The sequence below is a fragment of the Trichosurus vulpecula genome, chromosome 2 (genome assembly GCF_011100635.1).
Source record: "Trichosurus vulpecula isolate mTriVul1 chromosome 2, mTriVul1.pri, whole genome shotgun sequence".
In the NCBI taxonomy this organism is placed as follows: domain Eukaryota; kingdom Metazoa; phylum Chordata; class Mammalia; order Diprotodontia; family Phalangeridae; genus Trichosurus; species Trichosurus vulpecula.
In genome coordinates, this window is record NC_050574.1 from 63,220,916 (window position 1) to 63,242,618 (window position 21,703).

The following is a 21,703-nucleotide window of genomic DNA, read 5'->3' on the forward strand; positions in this document are numbered from 1 at the left end:
AGGTAGCCTTTCCTGATTCCTTGGCCTCCTCCCAAGTTCGAGTCCCCTCCCTCCTAAACTACTTTGTGTTCATATTTATTCACTTCATGTTTTTGCTGTACATATTTATATGTACACTTGTCATCTCTCCCATCAGGATGCTCATTTTCAGTAGAGTTGCTTCATTCTTTGTACAAGTCTCTCCAGGATCTAGCAAAGTGCTAGAGGCACTTAACAAATATTTGTTGACTTGTCATAAACCAGTGTTTATTAAGCACCCTACTGTGTGCTGACATTGTGCTAGGCAATGGGGATACAATAAATAGCAGAAACACTGTTCCTGGCCCAAAGAGCTCACATCTCAATGAAAAAAGAAAGAAACATGGAAACGACTATGAACACACACAATATACACACATATACATACAAATCACATGTACACATACATATGTGTATATGATACATATACACATATGCACATGTATGTATATATGGAAATATATGTGTATATGTGTGTGTGCATGTGTGTATATATAATGTATATATTTATATATATAATGGAAAGTTATCTCAAAAGGAAGATGCTAGCATTGAGGAGGAGGGGGAAGGGCCTCCCACAGAAGGTGGGATTTGAGCAGAGTCATGAAGGAAAGAAGCCAGAGCAGCCTTCAGGTGGAGGTGAGGAAGGGGAGCATTCCAGGCATGGGAGACAACCAGAGAAAGGACATCAGGTCAGGAGATAGAGCAGAAAGTGAAGAACAGCAAGAAAGCCAGTGTTGTTTAATCGAGAATAATCGTCGATTGATTTCTCAGATCCTTTTTAGGTCTGACATGATAACTATAAGGACTTAAGGGGGAATATTAGATCCAAACTTTCCTTCAGCACCTCCCCTGAAAGTATCTCCCTATGTTTATTGTAAATATTATTACTCTTCACCCCATTCCCACCCATTTCAAGCCAGGAGGTGCCTTAAATGTCAAATGTGAAGAAACAAACTTAATATCTAATTCACTCAATCATTCAAGAAACATTAATGACTTGCCTGCTAGGTTTCTGCTATGGGTGAAAATGTTTTGTGGGAATATCAACTCAACAAAGAATTACTTAAAAGTTTAGGAAAACAACTCTGAGGTTTACACTCACACACATTATTAGATTGTCAAAGATGATAAAAAAAGAAAATGACAAATGTTGGAGGGGCTGTGGGAAAACAGGCATCTAAATGCACTGCTGGTTTAGCTGTGAACTGGACCAGCCATTCCGGAAAGCAGCTAGGAAATGCCTCCACAGTCACTCAATTGTGCAAACCCTCTTACCCAGCAATATCACTACTAGGCCTACACACCAAAGAAAAAGAAAAAAGGAAAAAGATCCAGATGTACAAAAATAATTATATCAGTTCTTTTTATAATGGCAAAGAACTGTAAACTAAGGAGGTGCCCAATTTGTTCACAGTAAAGTGAGCAGAGCCAGAAGAACATTTATTCACTAGTAATAATGTTGTAAAGAAACGCAACTTTGAAAGACTTAAGCAGATTGACCAGACACGATCTCAGAGGACCAGTGATGAAACATGCTAGCCACTTTCTGACAGAGAGGCGAAGGACTCAAAATGCAGAATAAAACATATATTTCTGGTCGTGGGAATTTGTTTCTCCTGATTATGCATATGTGTTACAAACATTCACCTTTTCTTTTTCCCCATGGACTAGGGAAAAGAAGGGAGGTGGGAAGTAGGGATGGAGTAGTCCTCCAGAAAAAGAAAAGAACGACTGAAGGATCATGAAGAATGCTTTTAAAGGCTCAGAAGAGAAGCAACTGAGGGTAGAGACCCCTAGGGCCTGCCTGAGCTAGAGTTCAGTTAGGTCATGGTGGACGGCCTTGGGCATGCCTGGCAGCCAATAGTCAACAAGCATTATGTGCCAGGCACTATACTAAGCACTGTGGATACAAAGAAAGGCAAAAGTCAATCCCTCCTCTCATGGAGTTTACAATCTAGTGGGAGAGACAACATGCGAACAGCTCCGTAGGAACATGATCCAGACGGGATCAACTGGAGATAATTAACAGAGGGTGGGCACAAGCGCTAAGGGGGCCTGGCAAAGTCTGTTGATTTGGAGTTGCTTCCCCCCACCCCCGCCCGGGCTGCCTTTCCAGCCAGCAGACGGTTGTACATCAGTCAAGTTTCTATTTTACATGGATTTTAGAAATATATAAGAAATGTTGCCTTCTCCTTTAAGCTCTTAGAGGTCGGAGGATGCTTGGTTTTTGTCCTGTATCCCCAGCTGGTGGAGCCCGGGTAACTCTTAGAAGCTCCAGCATTCACAGATCTGGAAAGGACCTCGGAGGTCATCTGGTGCTTTCCCGAGGGGAGGGACGGTGTCATTTTGGCGTTTGTATCACCTTAGTCTAGCCCGGGAACCCTAATAAAAGGCATGCTGAATGACTGATTGATTCTCTACCTGTAAAACGAGTGTGTTGGACTGGAAGATCTCCAAGACCCTTCCAGCTCTGAGATGTTACCCAGGAGGAGAGCGGGAGCGGATGCCAGGCCCGAGCTGAGGGAGTGCCCTGGGGCGGGGCCGAGGCCACATAAACATGAGGGTCTCAGTTTCTGTTCTCTCTTTGCTCCAGCTGCCCCGGGCGCTTTCCCTCTCCCTAATCTGTCCCGGGTTCGCCCCAGGTGGCTCCGGCAGCCAGGCTTCCGCTGCTCCGCTCGGCTCCCCTCCCCCTCATTGTGGGTCTTACCCGAAGCCGCCCACTGAGGCTCAGCTCGGGTCCGTCCCATCTATCGCTGGTCAGCCCCATCGGCGGCTCCAGGTTGCTCCGGCATTCCAGCACCCTGCCTTCAGGAGGCTGAGCTCCGGTCGGCCCATTGGTTCAAGGTTCCTCTAGCACCCCACCCTCAAAGGCTCCTCTTGGGTCTGCCCCGTCGGTCCCTGGTTCCTCCAGTCCCCTGCCTTTAGGAGGCTCCCCTCCGGTCCTCCCTGTCGGTCTCTGGTTCAGTCGGAAGCCCAGCTTCAGCGGCTCTGCTCCGGTCCACCCCGTCGGCAGTGCAGGGCCGCGCATCTCGGAGCCCCGATGACTGGGGAATACCAGCTCTCGTCAGAGCAGCTTCAGCTCCGCATCTTGCTGCTGGGGGACGCGGGTGTGGGCAAGACTTCGCTGCTGCAGCGCTACGTGGAGAGAGACTTCAGGGCCGATGCACCCCCCAGCTCCACCGTGGGCGTAGAGTTCTACTGCCGTATGCTGGAGCTGGCCTCGGGTCCAAGGGTCAAGCTGCAGCTGTGGGACACCGCAGGCGAGGAACGCTACAGGTCTGAGGGAGCAAAGACGGGCTGGAGAATAGAGTAAGGGCGAGGTTGGGGACTGCTACTGGAGGGGTCACTTAGCGCTGGAAGGGACCCTGAGAACCATCTACCCCAAGCCTCTCGTTTTGCAGCTGGGGAATCTTGAGTGTCAGGGAGGGGAAGTGACTTTTGTCCGAGGGCACACTGGTAATGAGGGCCAGATTCGGATTTTAACCCAGGACCTTTGCTGCTAAAGCGGCCAGAACGGTAATGGTGAGTTCGAATTCTGCCTCTGCTGTCCCATGTGACCTTGGGCAAGCTGCTAAAGCCTCCATTTCTCCAGCTCTCTAATGGGAGGATTGGAAGTTGGAAGTGGCTGCTGGGTGGTAAGGTGAGAGTGAATCATAGATACAGAACTGGATGTGACCTCAGAGGTCCTCTCTGCCCGTCTCACAGATAAGGAAAGTGAGGCCCAGGTATTCTGAAACCAAATTAATAATGATCAGGCTTTTCTGTAGTGTTTTGGGTCCTTTAATTTGATTTCCTCACAATCCAACAGGCATTTATTAAATGCCTACTGTATTCCCTACCCTGTGTTAGGTGCTGGTAATATAGAGATAAAAACAACAAGAAATCTCTAATTTCATTCTATCTTACAATCTAGTGAAGAAGGTCATGCAAACTTCATCTAAGGGGAAACAACCCTGGGTTTGCCGCTGGGAGGTCCTGCATTCCAGTTCTGTCTCTTGGGCTTATTAGCAGCGTGACCTTGGGCAAATCACTTTCCCTTTGGTCTCCTCATCTGCAGCCTTTGAGGTTCTCATCAATGATCCAGTGCCTCGATGGCCTCTGAAATCCTTTTGGGCTGTGTCTGAGTGCTTCTTAGAGGTGATCATTGAGAGCCATTGCTGGGGCTCCTTTCCAGAGAACCTGAATGTGTATGGATAGGGGCTTATGGGGAGCTGTGGAAGATGAGGGGGTGTCTAGAGACTGTAGGCAAAGGACCCCAGTTTGGGAGGAGCTGGGGGTCAGTGTATTTGGGGGAGGCCTCCGCATCTGTCATCTGGGTCCTCAGAAGTCCAGGTCTCACCTCACAATACCAGCAAGGAGAAGAGATTTTCATCTCTGGTCTTTCAGAGGACTGTCTCCTTGAGTCAGAAACCTTAGCTCAGGAGTTTTCTCTTCTCTTTTGATAGTAGATCTGGGGTACCAGCCCTCACCTGTCTCTGACTCTTCCCTCCCCCCAACTCCCAGGAGCATAACTCGGTCCTTCTACCGGAATACGGTGGGTGTCTTGCTGGTCTTTGATGTGACCAACAGGAAGTCCTTTGACCACATAGAAGACTGGTACCAGCAGGTGGCATCCCAGCAGGGTCTGGACAAGGTTATCTTCCTGTTGGTTGGCCACAAGACTGACCTGCAGCAGGCTCATCAGGTGTCAACCCAGGAAGCAGAAAATTTAGCTTCAGTTTTGGGCATGACTTTCCTGGAGACCTCAGCCAAGACCAACAGCAATGTGACTCTGGCCTTTGAAACCCTTGCCGGTGACATCCAGCAGGCCCTCCAGAATGGGGAGATCAAAGTAGATGGAGTCTGCGGGGGAGTCAGGGTCATTCACAGAGCCCAGCCTCCCTTAAGACAGAGGAGAAAAAAACCATCTCGGCAATGTTATTGTTGACATCAACCAAGACGGACGGAACAGACACGGAGAAGCAAACCTCCCCAGGACCCGGAGAAACTCAAAACTGGAAAGAATCTTAGGTCATCTAATCCAGTGCCCTCATTTTACAGAGGAAAATAGTGAAGCCTGGAGAGGGCAGTTACTTGCCCAAGGTCACGCAGCTCATCAGTGACTGAACCAGATTAGAACCTAAATCCTCTGACTTAGAAGTCTAATGCTCTCTGCTATGTTAAGCTACTTCTCAGAGCACAGAGATCATCCCATCACTATTCCTCTGAGAAAATGCCAGCAGGCCAGATAGGCCTTGGGTTCACATTGACACCTGCCTGGTGGCAGAAGACAGAGAGACTCTATTGCCTCTAAGATAAAATGAAAATAGTAGACTTTTATGCAGTGCTTTAAGGTTTAGGGGCAGCTAGGTGGAACGTTGTGCATAGAATGCTGGGCCTGGAGTCAGGAAGAATCATCTTCCTGGGTTCAAATCTGGCCTCAGACACTTCCTAGCCTTGGGACCTTGGGCAAGTCGCTCAATTCCAATTTGCCTCAGTTTCCTCATCTATCAAATGAACCGGAGAAGGAAATGGCAGACCACTCCAGTGTCTCTGCCAAGAAAACCTCAAACTGAGAGTCGGACACATCTGAAACGACTGCAGGACGGTAACGACCAATTAAGTCTTGCAAAGGGCCTTGGAAATATTATCTCATTTGATCCTCAACCCTGGGAGGCTGGTGCTACTATTAGCCTCATTTTACAGGTTAGGAAACTGAGGCAGACAGCAGTTAAGTGACTTGTCCATGGTCACACAGCTAGTAGATAAGGATCTGAGGCCAGATTTGAAGTCAGGTCCTCCTAACTTGAGGTCTGAACTCTATGCACTGCAGCCCCCAGCTGCCTCAGTAGAAAGTCCTCAGCTTGGCATTTAAAGCCCTCCGGAGTCAGGCTCGTTGCCTTTTACTCATCATTGCACATTTAACTTCCTCTTTGCTGTAGCCACGCTGGCCAACTAACACTCTGGCAGGTGGAACGTTTCCATCTCTGTGGTCCCCCTTCAGCCGTTACAACCCTATAGCATCCTTCAGGGCTCAGCTCCAGGCACCTTTCTTGATTCTTGTCCCCCTTCAAGGGTGTTGATGCTCTCTCCCTGATCAGAGGACTGTAGGTATGCGTCTCTATGTATGTCTTATATATATACCCTTCCCATTCAAACTGAGGACTGCAGTTTTTTTCTCCTTCTTTATATATTTACACAGCCCAACCCAGAGCCTTGAACACAGTGGGAACTTAATAAGTACTTCTCAGTTGGAACTGGAATCCCATGCCTGGGGAGAGACAAAAGTGCCCTAGGGAGCCCCCACCTAGGTGAGGGAAAGGTTTTAAAAGGAAAAAGCCCTTTTGAACCCCAGGTCCCTGGAATATCTAATTTCAATTTTCTTCTTCATTATGAACTTCATAATTTTTAATAAAATTTACTTAGTTTTTCTTAGTTTTCAACATCTACTTTTATAAGATTTTCAATTCCAAATTTTTTCTCCCTCCCTCTTCCCCAAGGCAGCAAGTGATCTGATGTAGAGTATACATGTGCGGTCATAGTAAACATATTTCCACGTTAGTCATGTTGTGAAAGAATCAGAACAAAAGGGAAAACCCACAAGAAAGAAAAGATTGATAAAAAAATAGAATGCTTTGATCTGCATTCAGACTCCATAGTTATTTCTCTGGACGTGGAGAGCATTTTCCACCATGAGTCTTTTGGAATTGTCTTAAATCGTTGTACTGCTGCAAAGAGCCGAGTGTATCAAAGCTGATCAAAATACCATGTGGCCGTTACCGTGTACCATGTTCTCCTGGTTCTGCGCACTTCACTCAGCATCCTATAAACTTAATAATTAGCAACAACTACAAGCATTTGGCATCGCATGTGAACTTCTGTTATAGTTTAGTCTTTTTTTTAAAGCACATTAAATTTAACAAGGTAGTAACAAAATTGTCCCTGCTGTGCCTCCTTCTTTACTTTTCGGTTCAATGTATTTTTTAAAAGAATGTTTTATTGTTGGCTTTTTTCCCCTCACATCTCAGTCACTACCCACTAACTCATCACTCGTAATTTAAATATAGTCAGCAAAACCTAACAACACATTAGCTAGGTATATCTGATTCAGCACCCCTAGTCCACCACCTCTCTGCCAAGAGATAATGACGAGACTGACTTCTGCCCAGCAGCAATGAGGACCTTGCCTAAATCTAAATCTGTCCAGTTACGGAGGCTCTGTCTGTTGACAAGAAAACCTTGTTATTTTCTGTGTATGTGAATAACCCCTGTGGTTTGTTCACATATTTTTGAATGTTGCAAGTTAAATTCCCCGTTTTGTGACCACATCCCTGAACTGTTTTGTAAAGTATCTCGTAAAGATATAACTTGTAAAGTTTACTACCTGCCTTCCCTTTCCTGCCTCCCCTTACACACCTGCTTCTGCTTCCCGATGTCCTCCCCTGCGGTTCACTGCAGTCACTGAGTGCCCAAAACTTGTGTATGAAACAAGTCCCTGTCTTTTCTCCAGCGGCTGGCTCATCCTTCTTTCAGGGCCAGCCCGCTGCTTCTGCATCAGTAAAGCCCTTTGACTAGGAGAACCTCTGCCCCCTGAATTCCTTCTGGACAACCTCATCGGCCTCGTTCATAGGAGGCATGCTTCATCATCGCTCCTCTGAACATAGCACAGTCGCTGCATTAACAGGAACTCTGGAGTCTTTTGAGGCCGTTTTCCTTTTCTTTATTGTGGTCACTGTGTATACTGTTCCCCTGGTTCTGCTCGTTTTATTCTACATCCGTTCTTATATGTCTCACCACATTTCTCTGAGCTGCTCCTGTACGTCCATTATATTCATCTAAGGTTTGCAAAGCGATTTACAAACACTACCTTACGGGATCTTCTCAACAACCCTGTGAGGCAGGCGCTGTTATTATCAGAAACTGAGAATGAGAAAGGTTAAGTGATTTGTCCAGGGTCACACAGCTACCCTAATTGACTCAGTCATCCCCAGCTCATGGGTATACTGCCCCCTCTTTTTTTTTTTTTTAATTTCCAGTTCTTCCCCTGCAGGGTCTGCAGAAACCTCTCCCTTACTTCCCATCACCTAAGGCTGGAGAAAGGTCTCAGGTCAGGCCAAGTTACTGTTTGATCATTGCTCAGAGAGCCTTCCTAGACAGGCCACATTCTGCTAACCAGTCTGAGCCTGTCAATAAACAAGGGCTGGAAGCCTCAGTCTAGTTTTATTATGGGGATTGGTGAGGAAGGAAGGGAGGGAGGACAAGAGGGAAGGAGGCCAGGGTAGCTTTTCTCTTCAAACTGGGGTCCCTGCCAGGGCTCAGGCAGTCCTCAATGAGGGGAGGAGGAAGGCGGGCCTGGGCCACAGCCCCTTCTCCCTCCGGCTGTTTGAATTCCAGGCTCATCCAGAGACACACCAGGGTACATAAACAGGGAAGTTGTTTGGGTCCAAGCCACCCAAGTCACATGGTGGGGAGGGGGAGAGTTTCAGGTTTCCAAAGTCTTTCTTGGAGAGGAAACATTGCCAGTGACTCCCTCCTCCCACTCCCCTCCCCTCCCCCACCTAAAATGTAGGTGGTTTTGGCAGGACAATTTTTTTCTTTTTTGGGCAGGGCCTTTGGGGAAAGGAAGGACTGAGACTGTGATGTCACTGGGAGAGAGACACTCCCTTCCTTCCTTCTATCAGCTGGGCAATCACTGGACAAGGAGAATTTGCAACTTCACATGTAATTTACCTTGTCCAGGGAATTTCACACAGGGGTGTCACCCCGCTTTCCAGACTTCTTTTCATCACAAGCAGCCTTGCCCCTTAAGGGTATCCCTCCCATCACTTTCCAGTTCCCCTTTATACATTGTCATTGGCCATCAGGAAGTAAGCCTTTGAAGGTAGGGACTATAGGGACTAGCTTTTTGCTTGTATTTTGACCTCTAAGGCTTTCCATTGGTAAGTACTTAATAAATCTCTCTCTCTAGGGTATGTGCTGACTAATGTTTAACAATCAGCTCTCCACACCCCACCACCTCCTCCCTGAGGAACATGGTTTTGAGATTACCAGGCTTTCTAGACAGGGCCAAAGTCCTGAGAAAGAACCCTATGATAATCCTTAGGAAAGGCTGTACAGACCATAGGACTCCCACAGAAAGACCAAACAGTAGCCATCCCTTAACCTGTGGGGAATCACAAAACACCAGAATATACTATCCAGGAGTAAGCCCAACCTATACCTTTCCTTCACTATAGAAAAATCCACATTAATTTGCCCACTTTCAGCCAAAGAAGTCAGAACCAGAGCAAACAGGGAAAGCATTTTATCATACTCTTTAAGAGAGAAGGTATCATGTTCATGGAAAAACTCACAATAATATGGCTGCAGGAGCAGAGGTAACCATTCCCTCCACTCCTGCTAGAGTCATGGTTAGTTTACAATCTTTGTTTTTTACATAGTTTTCCTAGGTTATACAGTTTATATAAATAGGATAATAAGGATACAGAAGCAAAAGTGAAGTTAATTAGATTTTTCTTGTCTTAGATTAGGATTAAACTATATTCTTTTACTTCCCCTACTTTCCCTCTTTAACATATGCAAATTATGCAAATCAGCAGGCCTGGATTCTTGACCAAGACCAGACCCTAGATAAGCTTGAACAGGTTCAAGTAGGTTTGGCCTCTCTAATTCCCTAGACTGCCTTCACAAAAAGCATGCACATGTGTACAAGCCTCTGACCTCTCACCTGACTGACCTTGAGGCCTGGTCTCTGCTAAAGCTGGGGTCGGGGAGGGCAGGGAAGCACACCTTTAGTTCTGTGGAAACAAAACTCCTCCTCCCATTTCTTACACCACCTATATCCACAACACATTTTTAAGTTAAGCTGCATTATTATGAACATTTTCTCCATCACTTTATTAAGCCTAGACAGGCAACAAAACCATAAATCAAGCGCTGAGCTGTAGCATTTGCTGATTTCAGAGGAAGGAATATTCAGACTGAAAATTTAACAATTGGCTCTCAGCAGCCAGTTTGAACTGGATCTAGCTTGGACAACCATGATGACACATCTGAAACCCATTTTCACTTGTTGGTAGAACCTTTATAAGTTGCTGAAGATCTATTGAACTTCGAACAACTGATTCCTCTTTCTTTTGTCTTTTTCTCCCTCCCCCTTCCAATGAAAACTTCATGAAGCAGGGGAGTGAGCCATACTTCCCAGAAGAAAGAATGTGGACATTTTACCAATCTGAAGTAGATTCTGCTTGGGAAATGCTGACCTTCCAGGCCTTGCATGCTCTCTTTTTTTCCTTTTTCTTTTAAATCTTTAAAAAAATTTTTTTCCAATTACATGGAAAGACAGTTTTCAACATTCATTTTTTGTAAGATTTTGAGTTTGAAATTTTTCTCCCTCCTTCCCTTCCCTCCCCAAGATGCAAGCAATCTGATACAGGTTATACATGTGTAATCATGTCAAACTTATTTCCACATTTAGTCATGTTGTGAAAGAAGAAACAGAACAAAAGAGAAAAGCCATGAAAAATAAAAACAAAAAAGGTGAAAATAGTCTGCTTCCATCTACATGCAGCTTCCATCAGTTCTTTCTCTTGATGTGGATAGCATTCTCCATCATGAGTCTTTTGGAATTGTCTTGGATCATTGTATGGCTGAGAGGAGCTAAGTCTATCATAGCCGATCATCACACACTGTTGCTGTCACTGTGTACACTGTTTTCTGGTTCTGCTCCCTTCACTCAGCATCAGTTCATATAAGTCTTTCCAGGTTTTTCAGAAATCCACCCGCTCATCATTTCTTATGGAACAATAGTATTCCATTACATTCATATACCACAACTTGTTCAGCCATTCCCCAACAGATGGGCATCCCCTCAATTTCCAATTCTTTCAGGCCTTGCACTCTCTATCCTGAGATCAGAGGTTCGTAGAGGTAGAGAAAGGAGGAACCTTAGAGGCTACCTGGTCCAACTCTTAATTTGACAGCTGAGGCAACTGAGGCTCAGAGAAGGGAACTTATTCATCCAAGATCATATGTGGCTGATGATTCAGTTCATTTCAGTAACCCTTTATTTATTAGCAGCACACTGTGTGGTAGAGTAGTGCAGGCATTAGAGACGTAGGACAAAAACAAAAATGATGATAATAATAGCTAACATGTACATAGCGCCTATGGTGTCCCAGGCCCTGTGCTGCGTGATTTACAAATATTACCTCACTGATCCTTACCACAACCCTGGGATGTAAGTGCTATTAATATCTCCATTTTACAGATGCGGAAATTGAGACAAATGGAAGCTAAGCGACTTGCCCTGGGTCATACAAGCTAGTAAGTATCTAAGGCTTTGAGGTATCCAAGGTTTGAAGCCAGGTCATCTCAATTCCAGGCCATATGCTCTAACCACTGTGCCATCTAGCTCCCTCAAAGAGCTTACATTATACTAGAATTTAAATCTAGGTCTTCTGAGTCTAGGGCCAGACCACAATTCTGCTATCTTCTAAGGGCCCTTAGAACACAGGATGTCAGAGCTGGGAGGGCCCTTGGGACATAGAATGTCAGAGCTGGGAGAACCCTTAGAATATAGAATGTCAGAGTTGTGAGAGATTTTAGAAGAAAGTGTCAGAGGTGGCCTAGAATGTGAGCTTATTCAATCCAATCTGCTCATTTGAAAGAAAACTGAAGTCCAAGAGGATGGAGTGAGTGTCCAAGGTCACTTAGATAGTAAGTAATGCTTTCTTTTTTGCTTCCTTCTAATATGAGAAGCCATTCTATCGTCCTGGGGCAAGGGCAGAGCTGTCACTGGGGCAAGTTTTGCAAACCTCGACTGGAGACAAATTTCATCTTAGGAATCCTCAGTTGAGGTGGAGGATGGGTGGAGGGGCTTCCCCCCTCCCAGAGAAGAGGCCCATACAGCCAGTTGATGGGTCCCTTGTGCTATTGCTGTTGGCTTCCTGGGCGAGGCGCACAGTGGGCTGGGAACAGGCCTTTCTCCCCACTTCTCAGCTTGGGTCCCACCAGCAGAAATCCATAAGAACCCCACAGGAAAATCACTGCTCATCCCCAGCACACAAAGAAGCTGATTCTGGCCTCCACTCTCACCATACTGTTCTCAGCTCCAGCCCTGGACCACCTTCAGGCTTTATACCCCACCAGACCACTACTAGGCTCCTTCTTGCTTTCTCCCACAAAGGGGTATGATAGTAGCCCCTTCAATATCAGACCATGAGGTCAATGTCCCCACCATGGGCAAGTGCCCACCATGAGGCCAAACCATTATCTTGGGGCCAATCCCTGATCTCAGCTCTGGAGGGCTTCACCGTTAAATCTGGAGGCCTTGTGTGCTTCCATGAGCCCATTCAGGTACTGAAACTCATGCTCCAGAGGTAGGGAAGCTGAGAATGCCTGAAGCTTTAATTACTGAGCCAAGCTTTTTCTTAATTCCCTACCATTGTTCAGAGCCAGAATTAGTGTGGGTGCAGCCCCAGCTTTGCCCTGGGGGCCAACACAAGCAAGTGTGCTGCACTTTCTTCCTCTCATTCCTACCCCCTTCACCAAGGTCAGGGGCCCATATGCTTCATACCCCTCTCTCTGTTTCCCATACTACTCCCGCAGCACTTGATGGGGCATGTAAGGCATGACAGAGGCCTAAAATCCAGGGGTGGGTGGAGGAGGGGATTAGAATGTGGTTCTGGGATAAAGACAGTATACACTGGCTGCCTCTGCACTTCCCTGTTAGAGTAAGCTCAGTCTTGGACCTCCCCACTCTTTATCCTCTTCTGTCCTTCCTTTTTCAATGTATTCTCTTAATCCAGCCCCCCCCTTTTTTTTTTGGTGAGGGAATTGGAGTTAAGTGAATTGCCCAAGGTCACACAGGTAGTAAGTGTCAAGTGTCTGAGGCCAGATTTGAACTGAGGTCCTCCTGCCCCTTAATTCACCTTTCTTGGTAATTCCATGGGATTTGGCATGGCAAAAAGACCCAGGTCCAAATCCTGCAGACTCTTACCAGCTATGCCACCTTGGGCATCAGTTAACCTCTCTGGGCTTGTTTCCTCATCTATCGTCTGAGATCCTTTGCAACTCTAAATCTAGGATCCCATGATTCCCTTCAGCTGAGAGCTCTTCTCACATTCTCCCTGTCTTCTCATTAAACCTACCTTTATACAATTTTTAATCTTATTTTTTATTATGAACTTAGCATCAAATGAACACGAGCATTTCAATAAAAAAGACCATAAAAGAGGATTGTATGTGAAATTTTAGACTCCAGTTTTTTAAAGTATATGTTACATTTAACACAATAAAACAACCCTGCCCTGCTTTCTATAGCCCCTTCTAAGCTTCCTCTGTTTTCTATGTTTAAAAGTTCCATTGCTGTTTTCTTTCTTCTGTTTAGTTTTTTGTTTTGCTTTCACTATCACTAACCACCAATTCTGTCCCCCTCCAAAGAGATTTCCTCCCTTATAGCCAGTTAAGAATAGCTAGGTTAATGTTACCACCTTGGCCGTGTGAAGGGAATTATGATTTTCATGTTAATCGATATGATAGGTGTAATGAATATACGATAATTTAGATTTCTCAGCAGACTCCGGCTTGAGAGTGAGGGACTTACAACGCAGCTTGAAATGATCAATCAAACCCTTGACAAGGCTCTCACAATCACTACATTCCTGTGCCTGTGTACATTAAGTGAAGCGAATCAAAGATTGTAGAACCTGTTCCCATCACAGAACTCTGGTCCCGCACTCCACTAAATAATGACCCCCAAAGACATGAAACAATACTGTTCCCACAGGACTCCAGAGCACCTGTATCGTGGACTTGTGGGCTTGTCGTGGGAAACCGCTCAAGCCCTAGAAATGGTTGTTTTGTAATCCACCTTTTTCCCACTTGTGATTTATGTATATAAGTTGTGCCTTTCCTCTAGCCTAGAGAGCATTCTTCACTCTGGAACTGATTAATTAAACCACTACTTGATTCCTTAAACTCCTATCTCTAGGCCTGCTTTGGGAGGCTCCAAATATTCACAGGTTAGAGACCTGGTCCTGTCTGGACTACATTTAAAATTCTGTTAACAGCTATGCCCAAGGGTGTATGTCTTTTTCTGCACCCCTAGTCCACTACCTCTCTGCTAAAAGGCAGCAGGCGTCCATGCTTCATTATCAGTTTTCTGAAGCCAAAGCTAGGATGAATCCAAGATGTGAAGCTTTTCAAAGTGTTTTTTACCTTATCAAGATCTTCATGTAAGTTGTTCTCCTGGTTCTACTTCACACTGCATCAGTTCACACAAGTTTTCAAAGGTTTCTCTGGAATTGCCTTAAACCTAGCTTTCTTCCCGAAGACATCTCATCTCTTGGCACTCTCTCCAAGACTGGCTTCTCCTTCTCTCCCGATCCTTGACACTCAACTCCAGGAGGCTGGCACCTGTTTCCCCACTTTCACTTTCAGGCCCTGTCTCTGTCACAACCATTCAGTAACCACCTTTCCCCTTTCAAGGTTCACTGCCTCCTGCCTGACTCCTTGCTGCTGACATCTAGGAACCTCCAGGTTATTTTCTCTCCTTCCTAGAATGTTCAGTATCTGGCTCACAGTTTTCTTCTCTGCCCCAATCCCCCCCAAATACTCACCACTCACCATGGCTTTCAGGTTCCTCAGCCTCCTTTACTTTCATGGCTCTGCTCTCCTGTGTTGTCCAGCCCTACACAGGAGTGATCATACCTTAGGAACGTCAACCCTCTGTCTGCCACCAGGTATGGACCCCTTGCATCCCCTCCCCTTCACTCCTGATTTCCACCTATTTATGTGCCCCTAATGTCTTGTCTTCCCTCTTAGAATGTAAGCTCCCTTGGCTCTTCTCCCAAGCTTGGAGCCAGGATCCACTGCTGCACTTGCATCACTGAAACAAGGTGGTGAAGGTCAGAGTTGTCAGATTCGGCCATATTGAGTGCCTGGTGATCGGGGCTGCATTGTCGCCATCGATGACTCGTTTATTGACCACAACTATGTGGTTTATATGTTTCAATATGATTTCACCCATGGCAAGTTCAAGGGCACTGTCAAGGCTAAGGATGGAAAGCTGGTGATCAATGGAAAAGCCATTACCATCTTTCAGGAGTGGGATCCCACCAGTATTAAATGGGGAGACAGTGGAGCTGAGTATGTGGCGTCTTTACCACCATGGAAAAGGCCAGGGTCCCCTGAAGGATGGTTCCAAGCAGTTCATTATCTCTGCCCCTTCTGCTAATGCCTCAGTGTTCATGATGGGAGCAAACCATGAGAAATACAACAATTTCCTTAAGATTGTCAGTAATGCCTCCTGCACTACCAAGTGTTTGGCCCCCTTGGCCAAGGTAATTTGTGACAACTTTGGCATTGTTCAAGGATTCATGACCACAATCCATTATCCAGCTTGGAAACCCTGGTGCCATCTTGAATTTCTCATTCTTCACTTCCATACTGTTGCCAAGGCTGGTTGACTCTACCTCCTTGGCTTCTCTAGCCTCCCATCCCCTGCTCTCCATTTACATGGCCTTCCCTCTAGTCCAGGCCCATCGTGCTTCCCAGCCCCAGGGCCCTTTCCCAGACACCATGCTGCATTATTATTCTTGTTTTTGTAGGACCTGCTGACCCAGCACATCCTGTGTACCTAATGAAGGATAAGTGTCTGATATTTCTGACACTAACCCATGAACCACTTCACCACTATGCTGTCTCTCCCTAATGCTGGTAGAAGAGGCTGGTAGAGACTGTGGCCTCCTGCCTTGTACCAGAGTTGGAAGGAACTCATGTGCTTTGTCCCTGAGAGGAGGGGATCCACTGAGGGATGCTGGGCAATGTCTGGGAGGCCTGGGAGGAGCAGGTGGGGACTCTGGAGTCCAGCTCCGTCCTCCGTGGCAGTATCAATCTGTGGACTGGTATTGGCCCATCTGTGGTTTTGGGAGCCTGACTTAGGATTCTGACTACAGGTTAATAAGGGCTACATACAAAGGACCCTATGTTGATTTCTTATTAGCTTTGTTACCTTAGACAAATCACTTAACTTCTGAGACTCAGTTTCCTCATCTGAAAAATGGATCCAACGACACACTTCTCACCTCTTTGTTGTTGAGAAGATAGGGCTTTGCAAACTGTGCTAGGTATAGATGTGATTTTATCTGCCCCGCCCCCAAGATCAAATGAGACCATAGATCCAGAGTACTTTGTAAACTATGGAGCTTTACTAGACACCATCCGTCATTACTCGGCACCAATTGAGGCTTGGCAGGCTGCTTGCTGCAGGCCATGGATGAGGCACGCCCCCCCTACAGAGAGCAGAACAAACTCTAGAAATGGGCATTCGGGGTCACGAGCACAAACCCCGCTCTGCCTCATCCCCTCAGTAGACACGCCTTCCAAGGCTTTCCCTCATTATTCCTTCCACTGGAGACCTCACAGACTCTCTCCAAGGGCACTGTTAGAACTTTACCTTCATTTCCCGTGAGCAGAGGCCCTTGGGATATCTGGCCATGCCTGGGATCTGCTCAGGTTGTTGGCGGCTGGGGTCCAGTTCCTTCCCTTTCTCCCCCATTCCCCACCAAATGCTGGAAATCCCCCAGTAATGAGATCACTGCCCGGGGCCAAGGCCAAGGTTAAAGGATGGGGAGGGAGAGGGGGAGAGGGAGGAAGATGTCCTTAAACCTGAATCAGCTTAGAGGTAGTAGGGGGAGGCTGCACCTCTCAAGTTCCGCAGACTGACTCAGTGGCAGCGTTCTGGATGTGGAGCAGAAACAGCCCTTGGTTTGTGGTCTAAATACCTGCCCTGCTGCTTGCTGTCTATGGGAGCTCATGTTAAAAAGGGCAGAGGAATCAAGATGAGGACCTGGGTTCAAATCCTATTTGTGCCACTTAGTTGCTTTGGGGCCTTGGACAAATTGCTTCTGGGGGGTCTCAGTTTCCTTCTCTGTGAAATGAAGGGGCCAATTTCTAAGGTTTCTTCTAGCATTAAGTGCTAGGATCTTATGAGGAGCAGAGACTGTGGGGAGCTGGGATCTCTGCCCTGGGGGAGTCTTGGCTTCTGGATCTGGCAAGGAGAGACCGAAGTTTCAAATGACGCTTCAGGACTTTTCTCTGTTCCTGAACGCTGGGTGTGTCCCTGGATGTTGGGACCCAGGATTTCTCCTCCCCTCCCTGCATGTACAAACCTGCCATGTTCCTAAAGCTGCCCAGTTCCCAGAGCCTTCTCGGCTGTTCCTGGTGGGAGCTCCCCTCCTCCTCTCCTGATGGCTCCTACCCTGCCCATGGATGGCCTCTGGCAGTACCAGTTCCGCCTCATCCTCCTGGGTGACTCTACAGTGGGCAAGAGCTCCCTGCTGAGACGTTACACGGAGGGTGTCTTCGTGGACTGTATCGACCAGACGGTAGGAGTCGATTTTTACGTCCACCTTATGGAAGTGGAGCCCGGAGTCCAGGTGAAGCTACAATTCTGGGACACAGCGGGCCAGGAGCGATTCAGGTGACTATATCCTAGGAGTGCTATACTCCCGGTACCTGTCATTTTGTCTTATGTGACCTTGGATAAGTCTCTCTCTCTCTCTCTCTCTCTCCCTTTGTGGAGGCCTGTTTTCCACAGAATGAGGGGCTGATGTTAGAGGGTCTTCCAGCTCTGAGATTCTAGGGATCCAGAGTATTCATGGGCTAGGGTGGTGTAAGGGGCTGGACAGCTGAGGCAGGCACCAGATGGGGCTGGAAAGTGGGGTGAGAGAATGAGGGTAAGGAAGTATAACAGTACAGGAGGCAAGGGAAAGTAGAGGCCTAGAGGAGAGAGCACCTCACTTGAGCTGCCCCTCAGCCTGATCTTGGCTCCCAGGTGACTGCAGGCCCCCCAAACTCCAAGTCCGAGTCTGGACCTGCTCCCATGGCTGACCTGTTCCCTGGGGGCTCTGCTCTCTCAGTCCTGATGTGAGTGAGCACGGCTGGGTCTCTCCTGTTTTCTCCTGTCCCATTCATTTTTGTAGCTGCAGAGATTCAGTGGGTCTGTGAAGAGTAGAAGGGTATACGTGGGGGAGCTGATCACTGTTTCTAAAAGGTGAAGGCTGGAACACAGGCACAGTGGTTGGGAGACCTTGGTCCCATCTGTACCTGGGATCAATGTCTCTCCCCTCCTGCTCTGCTACCCTTGGGGCTTGACAACACTCCTAATTTCCTTTTAACCCTCTGCCTGCTCAGGACAGGAAACTAACTACTGAGAATGCCCTGAGTGTGGCTGGATAATATCAGATTTTTTTTTTTTTTTGCCTTTTAGCTCTCTCCTCCTGCCTCCCTCCTACAGTGCCTAGAAGAGTGCTGGGCATTCGAATGCTTTTGGTTCCCCTCTACTACTCATAAAATGCCCTGTCCTTTTCTCCCAACTGCTTTCTTCTACCACCAACATTAGAGATTGGCATCATAGGCAGGAGTTCAAGCATGGGAGAGGGAGAAACAAAATGCTGGCAAACCAGGAGTCAGAAAGACCTGAGTTTGAATCGTCCCCGACACTTAGGATCAGAGATTTAGGTTAGGGACCTCCGAGGCCAATTGATCAATCAGTCAACATTTATTAAGGACCTTCTATGTGTCAGGCACTATGCAAAACACCGGGAATTAAAAAAAAAGTCAAAAGACAGACCCTGCCCTCAAGGAGCTTATAATCTAATGGGAGAGACAACATGCAAATATATATACATATGTGTGTGTGTGGGGGGGCAGTCTATATGCAGGATAACCAGAAGGAAGGCACTGGAATTCAGAGGCATTGGGGAAGACTTCCTGTAGGAGATGGGATTTTAGTTGGAACTTGAAGCCAGGGAGGTGGAGATGAAGCGGGAGTGTTCCAGGCATGGGGGACGGCTAGAGGGTCTGCTCAGAGTTAAGAGATGGAGAGTCTTATCTAGTCTGACACACTCATTTCACAGATCTGAAAGCCAAGGCCTGGGAAATTGTGACTTGCCTGAGGTCACGCAGGTGAGCAGGATTTGGACCCAGGTCTTCTGATTTCAGGGCCCCTAATCTTTCCATTATACAACTCTGCCTTCTTACTAGATGTGTCCCTCAGGTCAAGTCATTCAACACCTCTGAGCCTTGGTTTCCCTATAAATAAAGAGGGCAATAAAAGCACCAAACCTCATGAGGCTATTTATTGCAAGGACCAAATGAAATTAAATATAGAGCATTATATAAATGTGAATTATTATATTATTTTGTCTTAGCCAGGTAGGGAAGGTATGACTGCACCAATTTGACAGATGGAAACAATGGGGCAAGAGAGGTGAGGTGACTTGAAACAGCCGTGGGAGGAGGTCCCGACTTCCAGGCCAGTCCCTTCCAATTAACCTCCCTTGCCCCCAAACCTTTCAATGCGGAGAAGTGACTGGGTTTCTTTCTGGTAATGAAGGTCAGTGACTCGGTCTTACTACCGAAACTCAGCAGGTGGGCTGTTGCTGTTTGACGTGGCCAACCGAGCATCCTTTGAGAACGTTCCCAAATGGCACCAGGAGGTCATGGAGAAAGTGAAGCCCTTTGGCATCGTCTTCCTAGTGGTGGGGCACAAGAGCGACCTGGTGGCCGAGAGACAAGTGACCCCTGAGGAGGGAGAGAAGTTGGCCTCCTCTCTGGGAGCCCGCTATGTGGAGACCTCAGCCAAGAGTGATAGCAATGTCGCCTTGGCTGTCCAGCTGCTCGCCCAGGACATCTATGAGGCTGTGAAGAAGGGGACCATGGGCCCAAGCACGGAGTGGGATGGGGTGAGGAGTCGGGTGCCAGCCCACCCTGGGCAGCAAGAGACAAAGGACAGAGGTGGAGAAGGTTGGAAATGTCCGTGCTGGTGACTCACTGAATGTCACATCAGGTTTCAGAGGTGACAGCTCTCATCTCCAGCTTTTTGCATGCAACAAGTACGGTCCCTTGCCTTTTCTTGAGGGGAAGGACCATTTCCTTTGCTTCTTCCTTCCTTCCCTGCCCCCCCAACCCCCTAATGCTGGACACATAGCAGGCACTTAAAAAATATGACTAATTGATTTCCAGCAAACTCTCAGTTACCTGGTGGTTGACTTTGCTGCTCCCAGGTAATTTCTTTCCACAAATATTTGCATTTTCCACCACACTGAATGGTCAACTGCACCAAAGGGGACGGTGGAATCAAATCGATTGCTACTCACTAGCTTTGTGTCCCTGGATGACTCACTTCACTTCTCAGCCTTAGTTTTTCTCATCTGTAAAATGAGCCTGATTAATACCAATAAGCTAATTAATACTTAAGCTAACGATATCAAAGTAGGTTAGTACCTACTCCTCTTGTAGTTACCATGAAGATAAGCAACTTCTTGTAAAAGTGATTGGATTGATTAGGTTTCTTGGTCTTTGCTCCCTCGCCCTAATGTTAACTGCTAGTTTTCAGACTTCAGTATTACCTGCTTACTGCATTTCCCTTCCTGTTAGCCAGATAGGAATGACTTAGAATTCCTTCAGAAAATAACAACGGCCCCTCAGAAGATCCCTTCTTCTAGTGCTAATTCTGTGTGACTTGGAAGTAAAACTTCCCCTTATTTTAAGAAAAGTCCTCCATCAGTTATTTCAGCATCTGGCTTAAGTGGAAGCTAGGATGACTGACTGTGAACATTGAAGTGGACAAAGCCGGAGTATGGAGTGACACAGATAGCTCAGGGTCAGGAGTCTGGAATTGCTAATGTGGTAGCTGGCTTTACAATCTTAGCAGGATCACATAGCTCCTTTGCTGCTGTTCTCTGGCACCACAAGGTAGGCCATAGCTGGCCCAGACTCCTAGGCCAATCCCAGTCTGAACTAGGCACCAATCCCAAAGGAAGTGGGGAACAGGGGGACAAAGATGGTCTTAGATCAACCCGTTTCCTGGCGTTGGTGATCCTGGTCATAGCAGGTTCCAATCTTGACTCTTAGTTGTGTGGCCCTCTGTCTGTACCCCTGGATTTATTATGTTTCTTGGTCTTTGTTCAGTGGTCCTAGTCTTAATTGCTAGTTTTCAGACTTCAGTCTTACCTGCCAAACTCCTTTGACATCAACCTAATGAATCCATGATGCCAATTTAAAACATTTTGGGTTTTTTCGTTCCCTGGTTCCCAACTCTGAGGAGGAGCTGGGGCTTTGGTTTTATGGGAGCCCCTGGGTCTGGCAACTGCAGCTAGTCTGGAATCTTCCCTTTGGACCCCACTTCCTCCAACACTGATTCATTTCTGGAGGAAGGGGTGGGTAAATGCATGTGGTAGAAGCAGCAGCTACACAGAGTTCTCTCCCAGGAAAGGAAAAAGCCCCAGGATCCACCCATTCCAGAGCGGTCATGCATTTGGACTGACCAGCCTTTCCCAAGCTGCCTGTGATCTCTCTAGGTTGAGATGACTGGCTAGCTGTCTGTGTGTCTGATTCTTCCAATTTGGGGTGGATGGGATAGAAGGATGGGATGGTGGTCTTCAGCCTATGTTACGGCAAGGAGAATTTACTAGGAGACAGGTTCCTTTTGCCCAATTTCCTTTGGAATAACTGGGCCCAAACCATCATCCTGTTCCCACTAGTGATCTGATTGGCTTTTGGACACGAGAACTCTAGGAGTGGGTCCGGAGGTCTCTAGTTAGAAATGTAATTCAATTAACACTGCCCCCTGCTGTCTACAGAGTTGTCTCCCCACTATCTCCTCAGCCCTTCACTTCTTTATCCTCAAAGGGGA

The 21,703-nt window shown here is 46.9% G+C and overlaps 2 protein-coding genes across 2 annotated transcripts; both read left to right on the plus strand.

Annotated features, from left to right (window-relative positions):
* The first annotated feature begins 2,802 nt into the window (after nt 1-2,802).
* On the plus strand, nt 2,803-5,056 carry RAB42 (RAB42, member RAS oncogene family). The gene is made up of 2 exons (XM_036747138.1): nt 2,803-3,297; nt 4,525-5,056. Exons 1-2 carry the CDS (start codon nt 3,062-3,064, stop codon nt 4,946-4,948), a joined length of 660 nt encoding a protein of 219 aa, XP_036603033.1. The 5' UTR covers nt 2,803-3,061; the 3' UTR covers nt 4,949-5,056.
* A 6,088-nt stretch (nt 5,057-11,144) lies between these two features.
* Nucleotides 11,145-19,835, plus strand: LOC118840406 (ras-related protein Rab-39B-like). Its single transcript, XM_036747898.1, has 4 exons — nt 11,145-11,185; nt 14,901-14,903; nt 17,192-17,485; nt 19,403-19,835. Exons 1-4 carry the CDS (start codon nt 11,154-11,156, stop codon nt 19,833-19,835), a joined length of 762 nt encoding a protein of 253 aa, XP_036603793.1. The 5' UTR covers nt 11,145-11,153.
* The last annotated feature ends 1,868 nt before the right edge of the window (nt 19,836-21,703 follow it).